Here is a 17,190-nt window from a genome sequence, read left to right as displayed (position 1 = left end):
AACTCTTTAGATAAGCAGCCATAGAACACGCATCATCATGGGAGGAATATGTGATGCCCAGATTTCTTATGTGCACATCTGAAAAGCAACAGAAGAGCAGTCACGCTCTGACATGCACACGCACTGGAGCCTCCCTTGCATGCTGGGCCCCTGCTTCTGATTCTGACCATTTCTTTAGGCCTACCGACCCTGACGCAGAGTGGACCCTGACGCAGAGCATCCCTATGGGCGGGGCCAGAGGAAGCAGAGGAGACAAACTGCACGGACACCTCCTGTGCAGATGCCTTCATTTGCCAACAAGCAGCCCGCAGAGGCTACCATGCCCACTGCACTGAGCAGGGGAAGGCTTGTAAGGCTATAGTCCCTGAAGGCCATGAAAAAGCATGAGGTCAACACACAGACCAGGACCTGGTGGATGCTGATAATCTATGTGGGGAGGAAGGGGAATTTCCAGAGAACAGAAGAAAATGCAGCCATGGAAAACATTGGTTCTGCTGGAATCACCGGATTGACTGGCACATCATTAAAAATCTCAAACCCTATCCATTCTAGCACCTTGTTAGAGTGGATGGTATAGAAAGTCTGCTCACAGGACAAACTTTGGGTCAAAGGTTTTTGTGGATGTGTTGATGGTTAGCTAGTCCCAGAGATGCCTCCTCCCAAAATGATTTCTGTTCCCAGGACTCTCCTGAGCCCCCAACTCCCCACACCTGATCCCCGTTCCCATTCTTCTCCTCACTTCCTCTCCTGCCCAGTTCCCTCTCTTCATCCACCTTTGATGTGTACTTTATTTTCCCTTCTGAATGAGATTCAAGCTTCCCCAGACCCTCCTGGTTACTTAGTTTCTATGGATCTGTGGATTGTAGCACGGTTATCGTGTACGTCATGGCTAATATCCACTTATAAGTGAGTACATACACTATGTGTCTCTCTGGGTCTGGGTTACCTCACACAGGATATTTTCTAGTTCCATCCATTTGCTTGCAAATTCCATATCTTTGTGTTTAGTAGCTGAGTAGTATTCCATTGTATAGATGTACCACATTTTCTTTATGCACTCTTTAGCGCATGCAGGATTTGGACCTAGACCTCCTACACATTTGTAGCAGATGTACAGCTTGGTCTTCATGTGGGTCCCATAACAACTGAAGTGGAGGTTGTTTCTGACTGTGTTGCCTGCCATTGGATCCCCGTCCCCTAGCTGCACTGTCTGATCTGGACTCAGTGGGAGAGGATATGCTTAGACTTCCCGTGAACTGATGTCCTAGGACAGGACATCTGAGGAGAATGGGAGGAGGTGATGGGAGGAAAGACTTGATAGGGTAGAACTTGAGGGGGGAGCTCTAACCAGGATATAAAGCGAATAAATAAATAACTTAATGAATTAATGAAAAAAAGAAAGAAAATCTGCTCGCCATACCTGGTGTCTCAGCATCTCTGCTGATGACTTTACCCAAAGGTCCTGGGCAATGTCATTGACAAGTGCACCCTCTCCCCTCCGGTGAAACGTTTCTCTTAGTGGCTGTTGCTGGTGTCCCTTTCTCCTTATGTCCACCATCATGAAACGTTTCTCTTAGTGGCTGTTGCTGGTGTCCCTTTCTCCTTATGTCCACCATCATGAATCTAGTCTCCAGGTCCACCAAAATGGTATTCCTACTGATCCTGTCTGAGCTTTCCTCATTCCCAGACCTGTTTTATACTGAATAGATAAAACAGGCTTCATCACATTGCTGAATGCTCCAAACCCTTCTCAGTGTCCTCATTGCTTCAGGAAGGGAGAACTCACACAACTTAGTGGGATCTTCTCGAATCTCTCTACTAAGGTCCTCCCCTACCTTGCAAACACTGTACTGAATGGGGCAACCTCCATCCACAGAGACAAAAGCCTTGTTCTTTCTCATCTGTGGCTCCTAGCTCTTAATCTTTAGATTCTTATATCTAACCTGGAATAATTTTTGAAGCCAAATAGTACGAGCAGATCCTGGTGCAGGGGGTGGGGTAGGGTTGTTGGGAGGAGCTCTAGGGGGTGGGATAGCAGGTACTGTGGTGGGGGAGGGGGGAGCACAGGGTTCGAGGTAAGGAAAGATAAATAACACTAAGGATGTCTGGAAAGTCACAGGAAAACATTATTTTATAAGCTTACTTAAAAATACAAAATACACTGTGTGTGTGTGTGTGTGTGTGTGTGTGTGTCTATCTCTGTGTGTGTGTCTGTGTGTATGTGTTTTAAATGAAATTACCCTGCATGCATTTCCCTCCTTCTAATATTTCTTACAACCAGGTGACATATTTAAAACAAAAACAAAACAAAAGCCTTGTAAAGGGAAATCAAAGTCCAGGATTTACTCACAGATGGAAACTTTATCTTATAATCTAACCTTAAATCTTTTTTTTTCTTTTTTCTTTTCCCCTCAAATTTGCTGTTTTGCTCGATTGGTCTTCAGTGCAATCAAGAACTCTGACTCCTCTCTGGAGAACACGGATTGATTATTAAAAGCAGTCTCGGCCCCTTGATTGCGTGTTCTTCCTCAAACTAAAGAAGCCTTGCTCTCTTAACCTCCAGCCCTTAGCTCATCTGCCTCATCCCCTCTGACTGTCTTTAAATTCTCCATATTTCTCCTAAGCCCAAGGAGCTTGAGCTGCCCAATAGAATCGAATCAAAGGGAAGACAATTGTGCTGCTAACTCTGGGGTGGGGCACTTAGGGGGCAAGTCAGCAAACATACTTGCTTAAGTCCTCTCTTCTCTTAGTGAATTCCTTCCTTCAAAGCTTAATCCATGAAAGAGAAAGGACGAGGAGCTTAGCAAGCGGTTGAAATGAAAGATCTGTCTGGTGTTAATTTCTTTTGCACGGTCTATTGTGAAGATTTAGAGAAGCCCCTGCAACCCCTACCCAGTGACATTTTAATTCTGAGGATAAACTCACTGTGTTCCTATTATGTTCTATATACACATTTGTGATTTATATTTAAAAAAAAAAAACAGCTCTCTCTTTCTCTGTCTCTATCTGTCCCTTTCTGTGTTTGTTTCTGTCTCTGTCTCTGTCTCTGTCTCTCCCTCCCTCCTTCCCTCCCTCCCTCCCTCCCTCCCTCCCTCCCTCCCTCCCTCCCTCCCTCCCCCCCCCATGGTCCCGGACTTCTTCATGCCTGCAGTGTGCTTTTACATATGTCCTTCCACCAGACTAGGGGGCTGTATGCCTTTGCATCCTTCCTATAGTGCAGGAAGCTGCAGCTCAAAGTGGTTACCAGTTGGCTCTCACAGCTCAGTAGAGCTAAGAATGAAGCCCAGCCCTGACTCCAGGTCTAACTCTCCTTTCTCTATATCAATGATTTCTATAAAATCTAGAAGCTTGTGTGTTATTTTTAAAAAGTGCCCAATACTCTGCTTCCACAGTAGACACTCCCCCAAGAACTCCACATCAGGGTAATAAAGAAGATAGTGAGAGCTCTTGATGGATGCTCGTCCTTCTGGTCATTCTGTACTGCACAGTTCCTACCCCTGAGCATGGCCTATGGGTTTCCACTACCACCAGACACGGAGCCTGTCTCCTGCCTGTCAGGGCCCAGTACCCCAGGGAACAGCTGTGCTTCTCAGCTGCCTCTGCTTGCACAGATAATCTTGGCTTTCTTGATGCTTTTGTGTGGAAATCTCCACAGATCTGGTTGAATACGTGAAAGGCTGGAAGGTATCCACAGCAGGCATGCTCACACCCCACTGACTTTCCATAGCATTTGACAGCGTATCGGTTTGTTCATCCTTTATCACCTGCCAATCCAACTTTTAAAACTATGTTTTTCAAAGCAGAAGGCTTAGCGCGCCTCTTTCCAAACATTTAAATGCAAACCGTTAGTCAGCTTCAACGGCTATTAGACTTTTGGTAGAAGGTGACACCCGCTTTCTTCCTGAAATTAAAACCAGTATAGTTTCCATGCCCAGGAAGTGTTGTTACAAATGGCAACTCCACCCAGCCTTCCAGTCACCCCTAGCAACACTGGTCACTTACTTCTACGAACAGGCTGCCATCTACAGGTGAGGGAGAAGATAACTGAGTGCCTGCCTCTTGCTGCTGTCTTGGCCTTTCTTGCCAATGAGCATGTGCTACACATGAAGGGCTGGCTATTCCTTCAATAGCTGGGAGTGGCTTCCTTCCTCAGCTCCAGGCCCCAGTTCCCTTCTACCTTCACAGTGTCTGGGAGAGGGCAAGAATGCATGGCAGTACTTTCCATGTGCGACTGCCAGGCCTGCCTCTAATCTAACCACTTGACATATATCAGCATGCTTCAAAGTTATTGTTGGTGTACAATTACTGGCCAGCAAAGCTCTCCTGAAAGGGTTGGACTGGACAGAGTTTGGGCTTTGAGAACTATATGGTCTCTGTCTCAAGGATTCAGTTCACTCAGAAATGAATGACAATTTCTATATTCCAATGAAACGTATTACAAAACCATTCAGTGGGTTATTCTATGCAAATCCCTCAGTTAGGATAACAAAGGTGGGGGTCTCATTAACAAACATCTTACACTGAGCACAAGACATAAAACCTTCCATCCTTCCCAAGACTTTTTATCTCGTGGTGGGACAAGTTTTTTGTTTTTGTTTTTAATTAATTTATTTATGCTATACATATGAGTACATGACCATCGCACTCTTCAGACACACCAGAAGAGGGCACCAGACCCCACTACAGATGGTTGTGAGCCACCATGTAGTTGCTGGGAATTGACTCAGGACTTCTGGAAGAACAGTCAGTGCTCTTAAACCACTGAGCCATCTCTCCAGGCCAGCCAAGTTCTATTTGCGTGCAGGCATCTCCATTTGCTGAATTGAGTGGAAGCTGGCTTTAATTTTCAAGCAGGACATGCTGAGTCAACCTAAAGCTCTATTAACTAAGTCAGAAAGTGGCTGGATTATATATGAAAGCAACAGAGATGACAGAATCACAAAGGAGTCTTGCATGTATCCGTAGACAGGGAAGTACTGGAGATATGGCATTCAGCCTGCTCGTGAGAAGCCACGGAACCTCGAGGGCCACCACTGAGCAAACGGATATTCAGAGAGTGTGGTTAAATACTTGGTAGAAATAGCCAGGGAGACACTGGAACAATCCATCACACAATCGATGTGTAATTACCTAACAGGACACAAGGTGCTGGATGCAAACCAATATGCCTTTGTCAGGCTTTTCCTAGGTTATTTAATTTCCTTCCACAGGAGATAGGGAGATGACAGTGGTCATGTGAATAAGAAGGAAGGAAGAGATACCATCACTAAAGTGAAACTTGCTGTTCTCTCCAACAAGAAGACCTGGAGATACAGTGTATTTAGAGCTGATGACAAGCAAGGCTGTGATGACAGCCAGAGATTACTGCTTACCAAATGGCTCAGTCAACATCATCCTGGAGACAGCAGAAAAGCAGGAACCAAGGTGAGGGTACACACAGATCTGGGAGCATGAGTTATAGAGTGGCTTTTATTAGCCAAACAGTCCTGTAAATCCCAGACTAGGAGGTGATCATCAAGCACTAAGTGGAGGAGCTCAGATCTTGGGGGTGAAAATGTTAGCTACAGTATTCCTGGCACAGTCACAGTGAGGTTATTATTGTTATTAAGGCAGAGGTTTTCTCAAAGCAGAAAGAAATCTAGCAAGGATGTCTCATGTACAGTCACTGATAAAGAAAATATGTGAACTATCCCATAAAGGGTGAGGCTCATAACAGGATACTTGAAATATGAATAAATACGAGTATGAATCACTAGCCATGAACTCAAGTAATTCTGTTAACTTGTAATACAAAATAGCCTCAGCGAGTGTAATGCCAGAACAGGTGGAGACAGGAGACTGGGCTGAGTCAGGCACCATCCACAGACCATATCTGCACAAGGATTCCTACTTGATCTCTGTCACATGAGAGAGTATGGGAAAGAACCTAGCAAAGAAGAAAAGCAAGATACTTTTAAAGGATGGAAATAACACCTAGGAGGCAGGACACAGAGGAGACAGAGAGTGCCGTAGGATGCTTGGATATCTACTTACAAAGCCATGAGGAACACAGCACAGAGAAGGCCCATCAGTGTCAGGAGGCAAAGTGGCCCAGAATCCTGTGTCCTTAGAACATAGGGAACAGGCACAATAGAAAGCGAACAAAGCAAGAACAGTCCTGAGAGCACTGGTCCTCACACTTGAGGCAAGGGAATGGCCTCTGTCTTTAGCTTCTTATTCAGCAGGTCCAGGCTGGGACAGACAACGTGCATTTCTGATGGGTTCCCAGGTGATGCCCTCCCCAGCCTTGGAACTGCACTTTGAGGGACACTGTGTTAGAAGCGCTGTCCTGCACGTGGACTGTTTAGGTGGGACTGTGGTCTGACCTCTTTCCTGTGTTGTCTGTTGCCATGGGAGTCCTGCAGGAAGCAGGGTCAGGAAGCTGTTTGGTCAAGGCTCAGGGCACAGGAAGTACTTTTCCATGGCACTAGAAGAATGACCATAAACCAAATTTAGGTGACCTTAAAGTTGGGACTGACTAAATTAGCATCATCAACATTTTTCTGAGGGAAAATGGAGTCAGGATTTGAAAATGGTTTTCAAGCATTAAAGACATTTCGTTAGCGAGGACACATTCCCCTAGGAGACATGGCTCATGGGGCAAAGTGCAATTTGCCTTAGTCAGCATCCTTTCTCTGTTACAGTTTAACCAGGGGAGCAAGAATCTGAAACCATGGCCTTAAACCCCAGCAGTTCTGTGTTCTCACTGCTCCTGCCACTTCCCAGGAGCCCTCTCCAATCTCCGAGCCAATACCACAGGCTAAAGTAAAAGCTGTCCTGTCTCTGTCTCTGTCTCTGTCTCTGTCTCTGTCCTGTCTCTGTCTCTGTGTGTGTGTGTGCGTGTGTGTATGTGTTCCTGTGTATGTATGTGTATGTGTGCTTGTGTATGTGTGCCTCTGTGTGTATATATGTGTGCCTGTGTGTGTATGTGTGTGTGTGCCTGTGTGTGTATGTGTCTGTGTGCCTGTGTGTGTGTTGGGAGTGTGACTTCTGTTTTCGTATTTTATCCACGTATGTGGTAACTAACCTACTACCTCCCTAAAGGCATTAATCCATCCACCAGGCCGGGTCATACTCAGTTTCTGCTCAAAGGCCCCACTTCTCAGCAGTGTTGTATGTAGTTGGGGGCCAGGAATTCAAACCATAGAAGTAGCGTAAAGTTGGCTTCCAAAGAACAGAGATTTTGCATGGTATCTTAGTGTATCACTCCTGCCTTGCCTCCTAGACAGAGGGTGCAAATGGATTGTTTCCAGCTATGGAAGGATGGCAGAACACATGAGGTGGTATATCATGGTGTCAGTTATTCTTTCTTTTTCTGGGATAGTGAAATTCACTCACTAGTGTGATGGTGTATAGCGGAATACACATACATATCCCAGTTAGGCATTAAAAAACACGTGATGTTAAAGAATCTTCTAGAAACTTGGCCTATTATCAATTGCCCTGTGAATGACCCTTCATTTTCCTCAGCCCACTTTCACCACGACCCAACTGTGCATGCACCACGGTTCTGCTCTCTGCTGCCTCCCTACCATCCTGCTTCCTCCCCTGTGTCCCTTGGCCCTGAGCTTCAAGACGACTAGACAGCAGTTGGGTTTCCAGAACTCAGGCCTACCCTTTGTGAGTTCACGTCAGAATGACTGTGTATCTCCAGATGTATCTGTGGGTCTGTATTACCTTAGAGAAGTTCAAAGTATTCCAAAGATAGTAAATGCTTGTTTAGAGGGGAGAGATATGCATTCCGAGAGATCAAAGTATCTTTTACTCTCTTCCTCCTCGATCTCTCTCTCTCTCTCTCTCCCCTCAAATCCTCTCTCTCTGAGATAGGGAGGGTCTTAGTATGAAGCCCCCTGGTCTAGAACTCACAGAGATCTGCCTGCCTCTTCCTCTGCACGTACTAAGATTTAAAGGTATGTCTACCCATGCCTGATCAGTCAGTTGAGTCCCTGCCTACGATGTGTGGAGCCCTCAGCTTGATGCCTAACAATGCACATACTGAGCATGTTGGCATCTGTATGTAATACCACAATTCAGGAGGAAGATGGAGAACAAATGGATGTTTAAGTTATCCTCAGCTGCACGGTGAGTTCTAGCAGGAACAGTGTCACAAAAGCAAAGGAAAGAAAGAAAGGAAGGGAACACGTATTACGATTCCTATCTTTAAGTAAAGAAAAGCTCCCACGTCAATTCTTCCGCCATACTAAGACCGTCTAAGACCAGAGTAAGTCTAAGTAAGGAGAAGATAATGTGAAGAAAGAAGGCTGGCTGTGCTGGTGAATAAGATGAAAGGCGGGGAGAAAAGTGATGGGAAAAGCCCTTTATTCTTGGTTGTGTCAATAGTAAGAGGGAAGAAAGAGACCAGCGCAGAAAGCCCAGGATGAAAGGGATGGAAATGCTTCTGCCAGAGAAGCGATTGCCTTCTGATCACTATACATGAGGCCAATTAGAGACCATCGAGATTGATTTTTGTTCCTGGCTTGTAGAATCAATCGCATGATGTTCGAGCTGTCCCAGCTCTGGGGATCGTACATCGGGAGAGTGGTGCAGCCTCCCAGAAGGCACTTTGTTTTAAAACATTTCTTTTCCCAATGATTAATATAGAAAGCAGGAGAATGATGGGATGACAGAAAGCCACCTCGCGCTACAGAAGTCTGTGATGTTAAGTGGATTGAGTTCATGGTGAAAGATGTGGACAATGCTGATGACTTGTGTGCATGTCCCAGGCAAGCTGGAGACCAGATCAGGGCGTACAGCCCATGGCTGAGAAGTTGAGGAGCAACTGCTAAAACCTTAAAATGCCTGATGAAGAACAATGTGTCTGTAGGCTTCAAAGGACAGCTTTACAAATAAAAGCAGAAATGATGAAACAGGCTATTCAGAAACACCAGAACCCGGAGGAAATGCCTCCAAGAGGGAAGGGACGTGAAGTGATGTTTAAAAAGCATCTGATTCCCTAGCTGGTGAAACAGGGCAGTGGGGTGTGACAACAACTGCAGAAGTCCTTGTCCCATCCCACCTCTGACATCAAAACAAAGGCGGGCTCTGGTCTTGAGCACTGGGAGCGGCAGCTCTACAACTGATTTCTGCATTAAAAGAACAGTCTTCCAAAGAGATTGTTATATGGTGAGGGAGCAGGAAATGGAGCTGTATAGAATGGAGAATGGTTTGAAATGATAGCCTGTCATTTTATTTCCCTTTTGGAACTGCTTTTTGTAATCCTCCATTCTCCAGGAAGCCCCAAGTGGACAAAGGAGGCGAGTCATTTGCGTCACAAAAAACGGTCCGTCCTTTAGGGGATGCTAGTGGAATTTGACTTAAATTAGTCATGCAAAAAATCTTGACATGTTTGACTTTTGAAAAAGGCTAAAAAGAAACTTGGACCATTCCAGGGTACACTATCAGTCGGGTTTAAGTAAGCATCTTAATTGCCAAAAGTCCAACTCACTGCCCTGATAACAGCACTGTGTAAACCCCGTATGTTCTTAGCAAGCCTCTGATAGTTCTGAATTCCTCACACCACCCAGCTCTGGCCTCCTTGCATGACTCTGCTCCATGTTTGCTGATTACCCACTGTTGCTTGGCTGCACTCAGTGCCAGGGAGGAACTTAAATGATGGTGTCTCTGGGGTATCCATTCTTTTAGAGAAAGACCCATAAGTGACAATTAATAATTTAGGGAAGCATACTAGGAGACGTATTTAACAGGTCAATCCCCTCTTATCTGTGCTTTTTCCCTATGAGTTTCAGTCAATCATGGTCTGAAAATGTTAAATTCCAGAAGTAAACAGTTCAGAAGTTTAAAATAACACATTCCAGTATAGTTTTAAAATTGCTTCTTTATTATGAGTTTTTATTCTTTTACTGTACCTAACTTATATGCTAAACCTTATTGTAGCTAAGTAGGCTATGTCAGGGTTAGCATGCATCACTCTCTTGGGGATCTACCAGATGTCTGGAAATGTATCCTTTGTGGACAAGAAGGGGTGACTTTACTAGAGACAGAACAAACAGGGTGACAGGACAGGGACTATCTGACAGCTGGGGGTGTGGTGCTTATGCACATTGGGTCCAGGGAGGGCCTGGGACTCAGTGACACTGGATCTGAAACTCAGACAGGCAAAGGTGTGGGACCTGTTGGAGAATTATCTGGAAGTAAGGTTGGCAACTTCTAAGAATGGAAGAGAACGTCGTGAGGGTGGGGAGCGGCAAGCCAGGATTTTCAGACCTATGCACACTGAATGAAGCAGACCTGAAAGGGAGCGAGCCTTTCACCAGCCTAGGTGCCATCCACTCGCAGAAGCCAAGCAGACGGGTGGGTAGAGGTGCTGAGAGCCCAGAGGAGAGGTCTCGGTTAAAGAGACAGGTTCTGGGGAAAATTTTCTGCACAGTTCCTGGTAGACTCCCCCAACATACATTTGGTAATTAATGAATGCTTAAGAAGTGACAGATTGGTAATTCGTGGAAAGGGCAAGAGAGGCTTTTGTTTTCTGGAAGAAGTTTTGAATCTGGTAGCAAGGAGTGTTCTGGAAATGCATGCAGAACCCAGGTGCTGTGGTGGCTCGCTAAGAATTAATTTACAATGATGAATCTTGAGAAAGCTACGGAGCATTCTTTCCATGGCTGAATCTTCCTGGCGTAGTCGGCACCATTGTTCAGCTGCTGGTACCTTCTGGTTCTCATCCTCAGGATGGCTTTCTGTCATCCCAGTGGTTTGACTGCAGACCTGGGCATCTTGCTCAGTTCATTATCACTGCCGCTTTTCTCGCCCAGTCAGGGATTGCTGTCATTACCCTGACTGTTCCTAGTGACTGTCTCTCAACCTGCTCTCCATAGGTGAACCGGCTCTTGCACATTAACTGAGCACCTGCTACATATGCATCAGGCATCAATGTTTGTCCCATTTGTAGCAACCCTGCCAAGTGCATCTTCATCCTTGGATTTGGCTTTTGTCATTCCTGAAGACTGAGTGAGGGCCTGGCTCTAAGGCAGATGGCTAGAGATCGGCAGAGCGAGCATGAAGTCAGAACTCCACATGACTGCAGCTGAGCTCCCCCATTCCTGCAGTGGCTAGCTCTCTAGATCTTGCCTGTAGAGCCAGCCTGCACCTCCTCTCACCTAGCTGTTCAGTGAAACTCATCAGGCAAGTGGTACTGTGGCTTGCCATTGGCTATCAAGCCAAGCTGACCCGAGACATAGCCTGGAGTCACAGGATCTCCTATTTCTGTCACTTTGGACTTCATGTTGGATTCATGTGGGTGGGTGTTGATCTACGGAGCCTGAGGCTCCCATTTTGAGAGATGCATAGTCTGAGAAGGGGTAAGCAATTACAGAGAGAACAGAGAATATAAGGATGTAGAGCCATCCAGGCAGGGACCAGGGCAGAGGAGCTAGGAGGAGATGCACTGAGGATGAAGGGGGAGGAGAGAGCAGAGCTGTGTATAGAGTTGAATCAGAAAAAGAAATGTGCACCAGAAGTCAATATTCATTGTTCAAACGAAAAAAAATCTCATGAACTAAGAAATGTGTTACAAGAGCCCCACTCTCTGGCCATACACTCCACTGAGAAGAAATTTTGTCTTCGTTGAGAATGTTTCCCCAAGGAGACAGGTGCATCACTCGGCAAAATGATGTTTAACTAACCAATGTCTTTAGTGGAAGCATCTAAAAGGAAGTGTGGCCCCCCCACTCCCAAGAGGCCAGGTGCTGAGAGGCCCAGCAATCTGGACAGGAAATAGTCACAGTTATCACAACACTGGAAAACAACGTGAACCAAAGCTGGGCCTACTGTTACCTTTAAGAGCTGCACCTGTGGGCTGGAGAGATAGCTCAGTGGTTAAGAGCACTGATTGCTCTTCCAGAGGTCCTGAGTTCAATTCCCAGCAACCACATGGTGGCTCACAACCATCTGTAATGAGATCTGATGATGCCTTCTTCTGGTGTGTCTGAAGACAGTGACATTGTACTCACAAAAATAAATAAATATTAAAAAAAAAAACAAAACAAAAAGAACTGCACCTGTTTTCCCCGGCAAACTTGACCCTTTATCATCTGATGCCTACCTCTGGTTGGTCACAGGCAGCCTGCTGAGGAACTGGAGCTAACGGACACTCACTCTATACTAGGCTTCATGGCTAACATGGAATATGGAACTTCTGAGGACCAGCTTCCTGTGGGTCAAACACCAGCTAGAAATCATCTATTTGTGCCAAATTAGTCAAGATAGAGTGAACACAGGAAGGACTAAAAAGCATACATGTACTGTACGCTTGGATGCAGCTGATAGTGAGGACTGTATGGCAGGTCCTCAATACCCTGGACGTCTGAAGAGCATCACTGGAAATCCAGGAAGAGTTTCTGTGATGTGAGCATCTACCTATTGCCTTTACTTAAAGGAAAGTTGTCATGGTTGTCAGGTGTCAGGAGATACATTCATTCATGTTCTCTCTCTCTCTCTCTCTCTCTCGCTCACTCGCTCGCTCTCACTCATATTTATTTCATCATTTTTGTCATTTATTAAGAGATTTAAAATGGCAATAGCCAAGTTCTTCGCCAGAGTTCACACACCCGGACTGTAAGTGCTCCATACACATCTGCTGACAGCGACAATGACATTGACGGTCCCCAGTGGTTTCCAGCAATGATGCTGATGCTCATCTTTCCTAATGAGCTTCTGTTATTACCTCCAGGGCAGCTCTTACTTATATTTAAATTCTTAGTTGTGTTCCAACTAAGAATTTTATTTTTGATTTGATCATGTATAGGAGCACATGCATGATGTGTGTTTTTGTATATGGGCACATGCAATGTGTGCACATATGTAGACATGGTCCAGAGGGCAATTTCAGTGCTGTTATTTAAGATCCATCTCCCTTTTTTTCCGAGACAGGGTATCTCAATGGCCTGGAACTTGCCGAGTAGGCTAGGTTGGCTGACTGGTTAGGAAGCACCAGGGATTTGCCCATTTCTGTCTCCCCAATGCCAGGAACATAAGCATGTGTCTCCACGCCTGGCTCCTTTTAGGTGTGTTCTGAGGTCTGCACACATACAAAGCAGACGCTACCAACTGAGCCACTGACCAAGTCTGTTCTAATTACATTCTTCTTCTCATCTCAAGGCTACACCCCTACATATAAACCCTTGCTGAAGAAACATTATATGCAAAGAAGCAGTGGACAAATTTCAGTAGCCTATTTCATAATTCTTATTTCACTTAAAGCAAATGGACTTTTCTCTTGTGTACGTGTTACCAACTCTCCAAAGGATGACACAGAGAGGACCTGGTGAGACCATCAGACTGCCAAGGAAAGTAGAACTCATCTTTGGGCTGTTCTCATCATCAGATCTTTTCTCCTCTCTAGTGACATTCCTGAGACGAGAAAGTCTACTCTGTCTATTAGAATCAAGATTATCTGGTGGATGAATTTTAGTCCCTTTCCACAGAAGTAAAATTGTAAATGGAAACTGGCTAACGAGTGAGAAGGCAGCTGTGTGAGAGAGAGTGAGGGTAGCTGTGGTTAGGAGGATGCACGTATGTCAGTCTTTGAAACAGGTTCGAAACCACCCAAATCACTGACGTTCCTGACGAGTCTGAGTCTCGTGAGTGCTGGCATGGGAGGCCCCTCCCCTCGCCAGGGCCCACAGAGAGCTTTAGACTGCTCTGTACTTAATTCAAAAAATACCAAAAGAAGCTCGGACCCCTGGGCCTTTGGTTTGGAGGGTCTTAGGTGGGCTATTTACAAACTGGTCAGGATGATAACAGGAAACAGCACTTTGATCTCGCTCTTCAAAGCTCGCTGGTACCCCAGGTCATGAGCAAACCGACTCATTAAGGAGTCAGGGGAGAGCAACTGAAGCTTGTGTGAGTGTGCTGGGATTTTTATGAGGGAATACATTTTGAATGCTATTTCCAGGGTCAAAACATAGTTACTCAGGACATACAGCTTTATTATTTTTTAAAATGTCAAGGAAATATAATGAAACTACAATGCTTTGCTAACTATGGATCCTGGAAATGCCCAGGAATTTTGTGGGTTTTCTGGAAACATTTCATAACTGAGCATGTTAAAAAAGAGCCAAAGCATGACAGTTTATACCTGGCCAGATGTCACAGATGGAGAGGGCAGAAGCCTTAGCAGGAAGGCCTAGCTTTTGCTTTGCTAAATGGGCCATGGCCACCAAATTGCCTAAATACCTATGTATGCCCAAGGATTACTGCTGCTGCCATCTTTGGCTAGACAAGCTTTTTTTTTTTTTTTTATAGGGGTGGAGCATTAAGAACAAGGGCCCCTAATTGGTCAGATTGCTAAACAGAAGTGATTGGTTGAACAGCAAGCCATAAATAAGATACCCTTATAAGTCCCTCCAAAGCTCAGGTGACATTGCTGGCTGAAGAGAGGGTGGGAACAATGAGAAAGTAGGACTCCTGGCATCTTTGATGGCCTGCCTAAGACCTCAAGATCTACACGAGATCAGACGTGTCAATCTTCTGTCACAGAGGGAGAAGGTGCTCATGAGGCCCCACCCACCTCTGAGGATTCATGGGTAGCTAATGGTTGCTAGGAGAGCTAGAGCCATCTTGTTTGATAGTGTGTTGTAGCTTTCTGTAAGATGCCCATCTCCCATGGCCAACCCTTATAAAACTTCCTGGGACACACCCACACATGGGAGTGGGGCTAGTTGCAAATAGGAAGATTAGTGGGATGGAGGCAAGATGGGTTATGGGAGTGAATATATTACAAATGTATAAAGTGTCACAGTGAAACCTATAATTGAATTCAATTAGCATATGCTAATAAAGAATCCTGAAAACAGTCGGAACCACGGTGACACAAAACAAGGTTATCACCTGTTTTGTGGCATTTACAAAGAGTTTTGTTTGTCTCTGCATTTGTTTAAAAATGTGAGACATTTGATTCTCAGATTGTAAAACCAGGTATTGAGCTAACATGTGGTCTCAGTATATAGTTATGAAGATATTCAATTTGGTGACACTGTGCCAAACGTTAATAGAAATTGCCCCCCAGGAAACCTGAAGTCCCTCCAGCATCAGCCCACTGAGCTGCCAATTCATCACACTTAACAAGGTGTACTGGAGAGAGCTGAGTACGGACCTCCCGGGGACAAATGATCCTCTTGGGACGAGGTGCCTCTTGCTGCAGCTGATACACTGCCAAAAGAAAAAAAGATGATTATAATTAGGAAACGGCACTGCCTAAGCAACACATCTTCACATATTCTCAGCCAGGTTCAGCCTCAGGACCGCAGATTAAAACACACACACACACACACACACACAGAGAGAGAGAGAGAGAGAGAGAGAGAGAGAGAGAGAGAGAGAGAGCACAGACACAGTCTTCAGACTGGGTGAAGTCAGAAGTCAGCTCATTTATATGGAAATTAGTCACTGAATGCAAACCAGCAAAATTGATTTTTTTTCCCTCTCTTATAAAGCCAATTTAGCTTCATAATTGTTGCTGGCGATGTTCATTCTATGGCTTTCTTGGGAGACTAGATACAGGTAAAATGCTTTGATTATTTTGGAAATGAATTCCTGCTTGTGAGTACCTGAGTGTAAGATGGTATAACAGGATCCCTCAATTCAAATGCTGATGGCTACTGACATAGCTAGGGAAGAGCAGGCATCAGAAACTGCCACTTTATTCTGTGAGTGAAGAAAATAGCAAGCCTCTGTCTCTCTGTTGCTGTGTCTTCTTCCTGTCTCTCTGTGTCCCTATCTTTGTCCCTCTGTCTTCTTTCTGTCTGTTTTTGTCTGTCTCTCTGTCTCTCTTTTTGTCTTCTTTCTGTTTCTCTGTGTCTCTCTTTGTCTCTCTGTCGCTCTCTGTGTCTCTGTCTGTCTCTTTCTCTGTCTCTCTCTGTCTCTGTCTCTGTCTCTGTCTCTCTCTCTCTCTCTCTCTCTCACACACACACACACACACACACACACACACACACACACGCGCGCGCGCGCGTGCGTGCGTCCCTCTCACCACAGATTCTCATTCATCTGATTAATTGTCCCATCTGTTGCTGTTTCTCTTTTTCTCTTGTCTGGGTGCTCTCAAATCTTAATAATTATCTGAGCCTATTTAAATGACAGGCTTGTGTCCTGAATAGATTTTGTTGTTGTTGTTTTGTTTTGTAGTTTTTGTTTTTGTCAATTCAACACAAACCAGGGTCATCTGGGAGGAGAAACCTTAGTTGAGAAAAGATTGGCTTAGAAACAAGTCTGTGGGGCCATTTTCTTGATTAGTGAGTGATAAGGGAAGTCCTCTGTGGCTGGAGCCACCCTTGGGCTCTTGGTCCTGCAGAGCATAAGAAAACAAACTGAGCAAGTCATGGAGAGCAAGCCAGTAAGCAGCACCCCTCCATGGCTTCTGCCTCAGTTCCTGCCTCCAGGATCCTGCATAATAGACTGTAATCATGACATGGAGGCCAAAGAAGCCCTTTCCTCTCAAGCTGCTTTCCTAGGTGTGCATGGTATTCTGCTCACAGTATGCAGAAGGCATGCGCAAGGCAGGTGATGCATAGGGCACAGCTCACCAGACAATTAACTAGGATTTTTTTCAGATGAAAATGAGGGACTTTTTTTTCTTCTGCTAGACTAATATGAATTCCTCTCTCCCTCCTTTACTCCCGCTTTTTCTGTCTTTCTTTTCTGTGGTGCCAGGATTCGATGCAGGGCTCCCTGTCTGTGTAGGCAAGGAGCTACCTCTAAGCTGACCCTCACATGGCCCTCTACAAGGGAACAGCTACCCTCTGCCAATACCTCAGCCTCCAAGGCCATGACAAAGGATGCTGAAAACAAACCAAGTTAGTCCTATATGCAGAATATTGAAGAAGAAAAATGAATTTTAGGCAGAGTAAGTCTATAAAAAGGTAAAATCTACATTCTATAAGGTATTTTAAGAAAACAAAATAATACAAGTACACATTTCTGATTTAATCTCAGTCCAAAAATATAAAGCAGAAGAATCTTAAGGAAGAGGCACACAGTGTGGATATGGACACGGGAACTATGGGACTTCATCTATAATTATAACTGGCGCCTTCAGCTCATCATGGCTGCTTTCTTACCCAATTAAGCATGGACTCCACAGCATCAGCATAGAGCAAACTAGGTACCGCTGCCAGTGTTGGAATCTGCTATACTTTT

The 17,190-nt window shown here is 45.1% G+C and overlaps 1 protein-coding gene across 1 annotated transcript in view; it reads right to left on the bottom strand.

The window, feature by feature from the left end:
* Chn2 (chimerin 2) overlaps positions 1-17,190 on the bottom strand; it is a 261,881-nt gene that overhangs the window by 92,583 nt on the left and 152,108 nt on the right. The window contains exon 3 of the mRNA NM_001163640.1: positions 15,149-15,204. Within this exon, the coding sequence (NP_001157112.1) occupies positions 15,149-15,204 (56 nt within the window). The remainder of the gene's footprint in view (positions 1-15,148; positions 15,205-17,190) is intronic.

The sequence above is a fragment of the Mus musculus genome, chromosome 6 (assembly GCF_000001635.26).
Source record: "Mus musculus strain C57BL/6J chromosome 6, GRCm38.p6 C57BL/6J".
NCBI classification, from domain to species: domain Eukaryota; kingdom Metazoa; phylum Chordata; class Mammalia; order Rodentia; family Muridae; genus Mus; species Mus musculus.
This window is presented reverse-complemented; position numbering and strand designations above follow the sequence as displayed.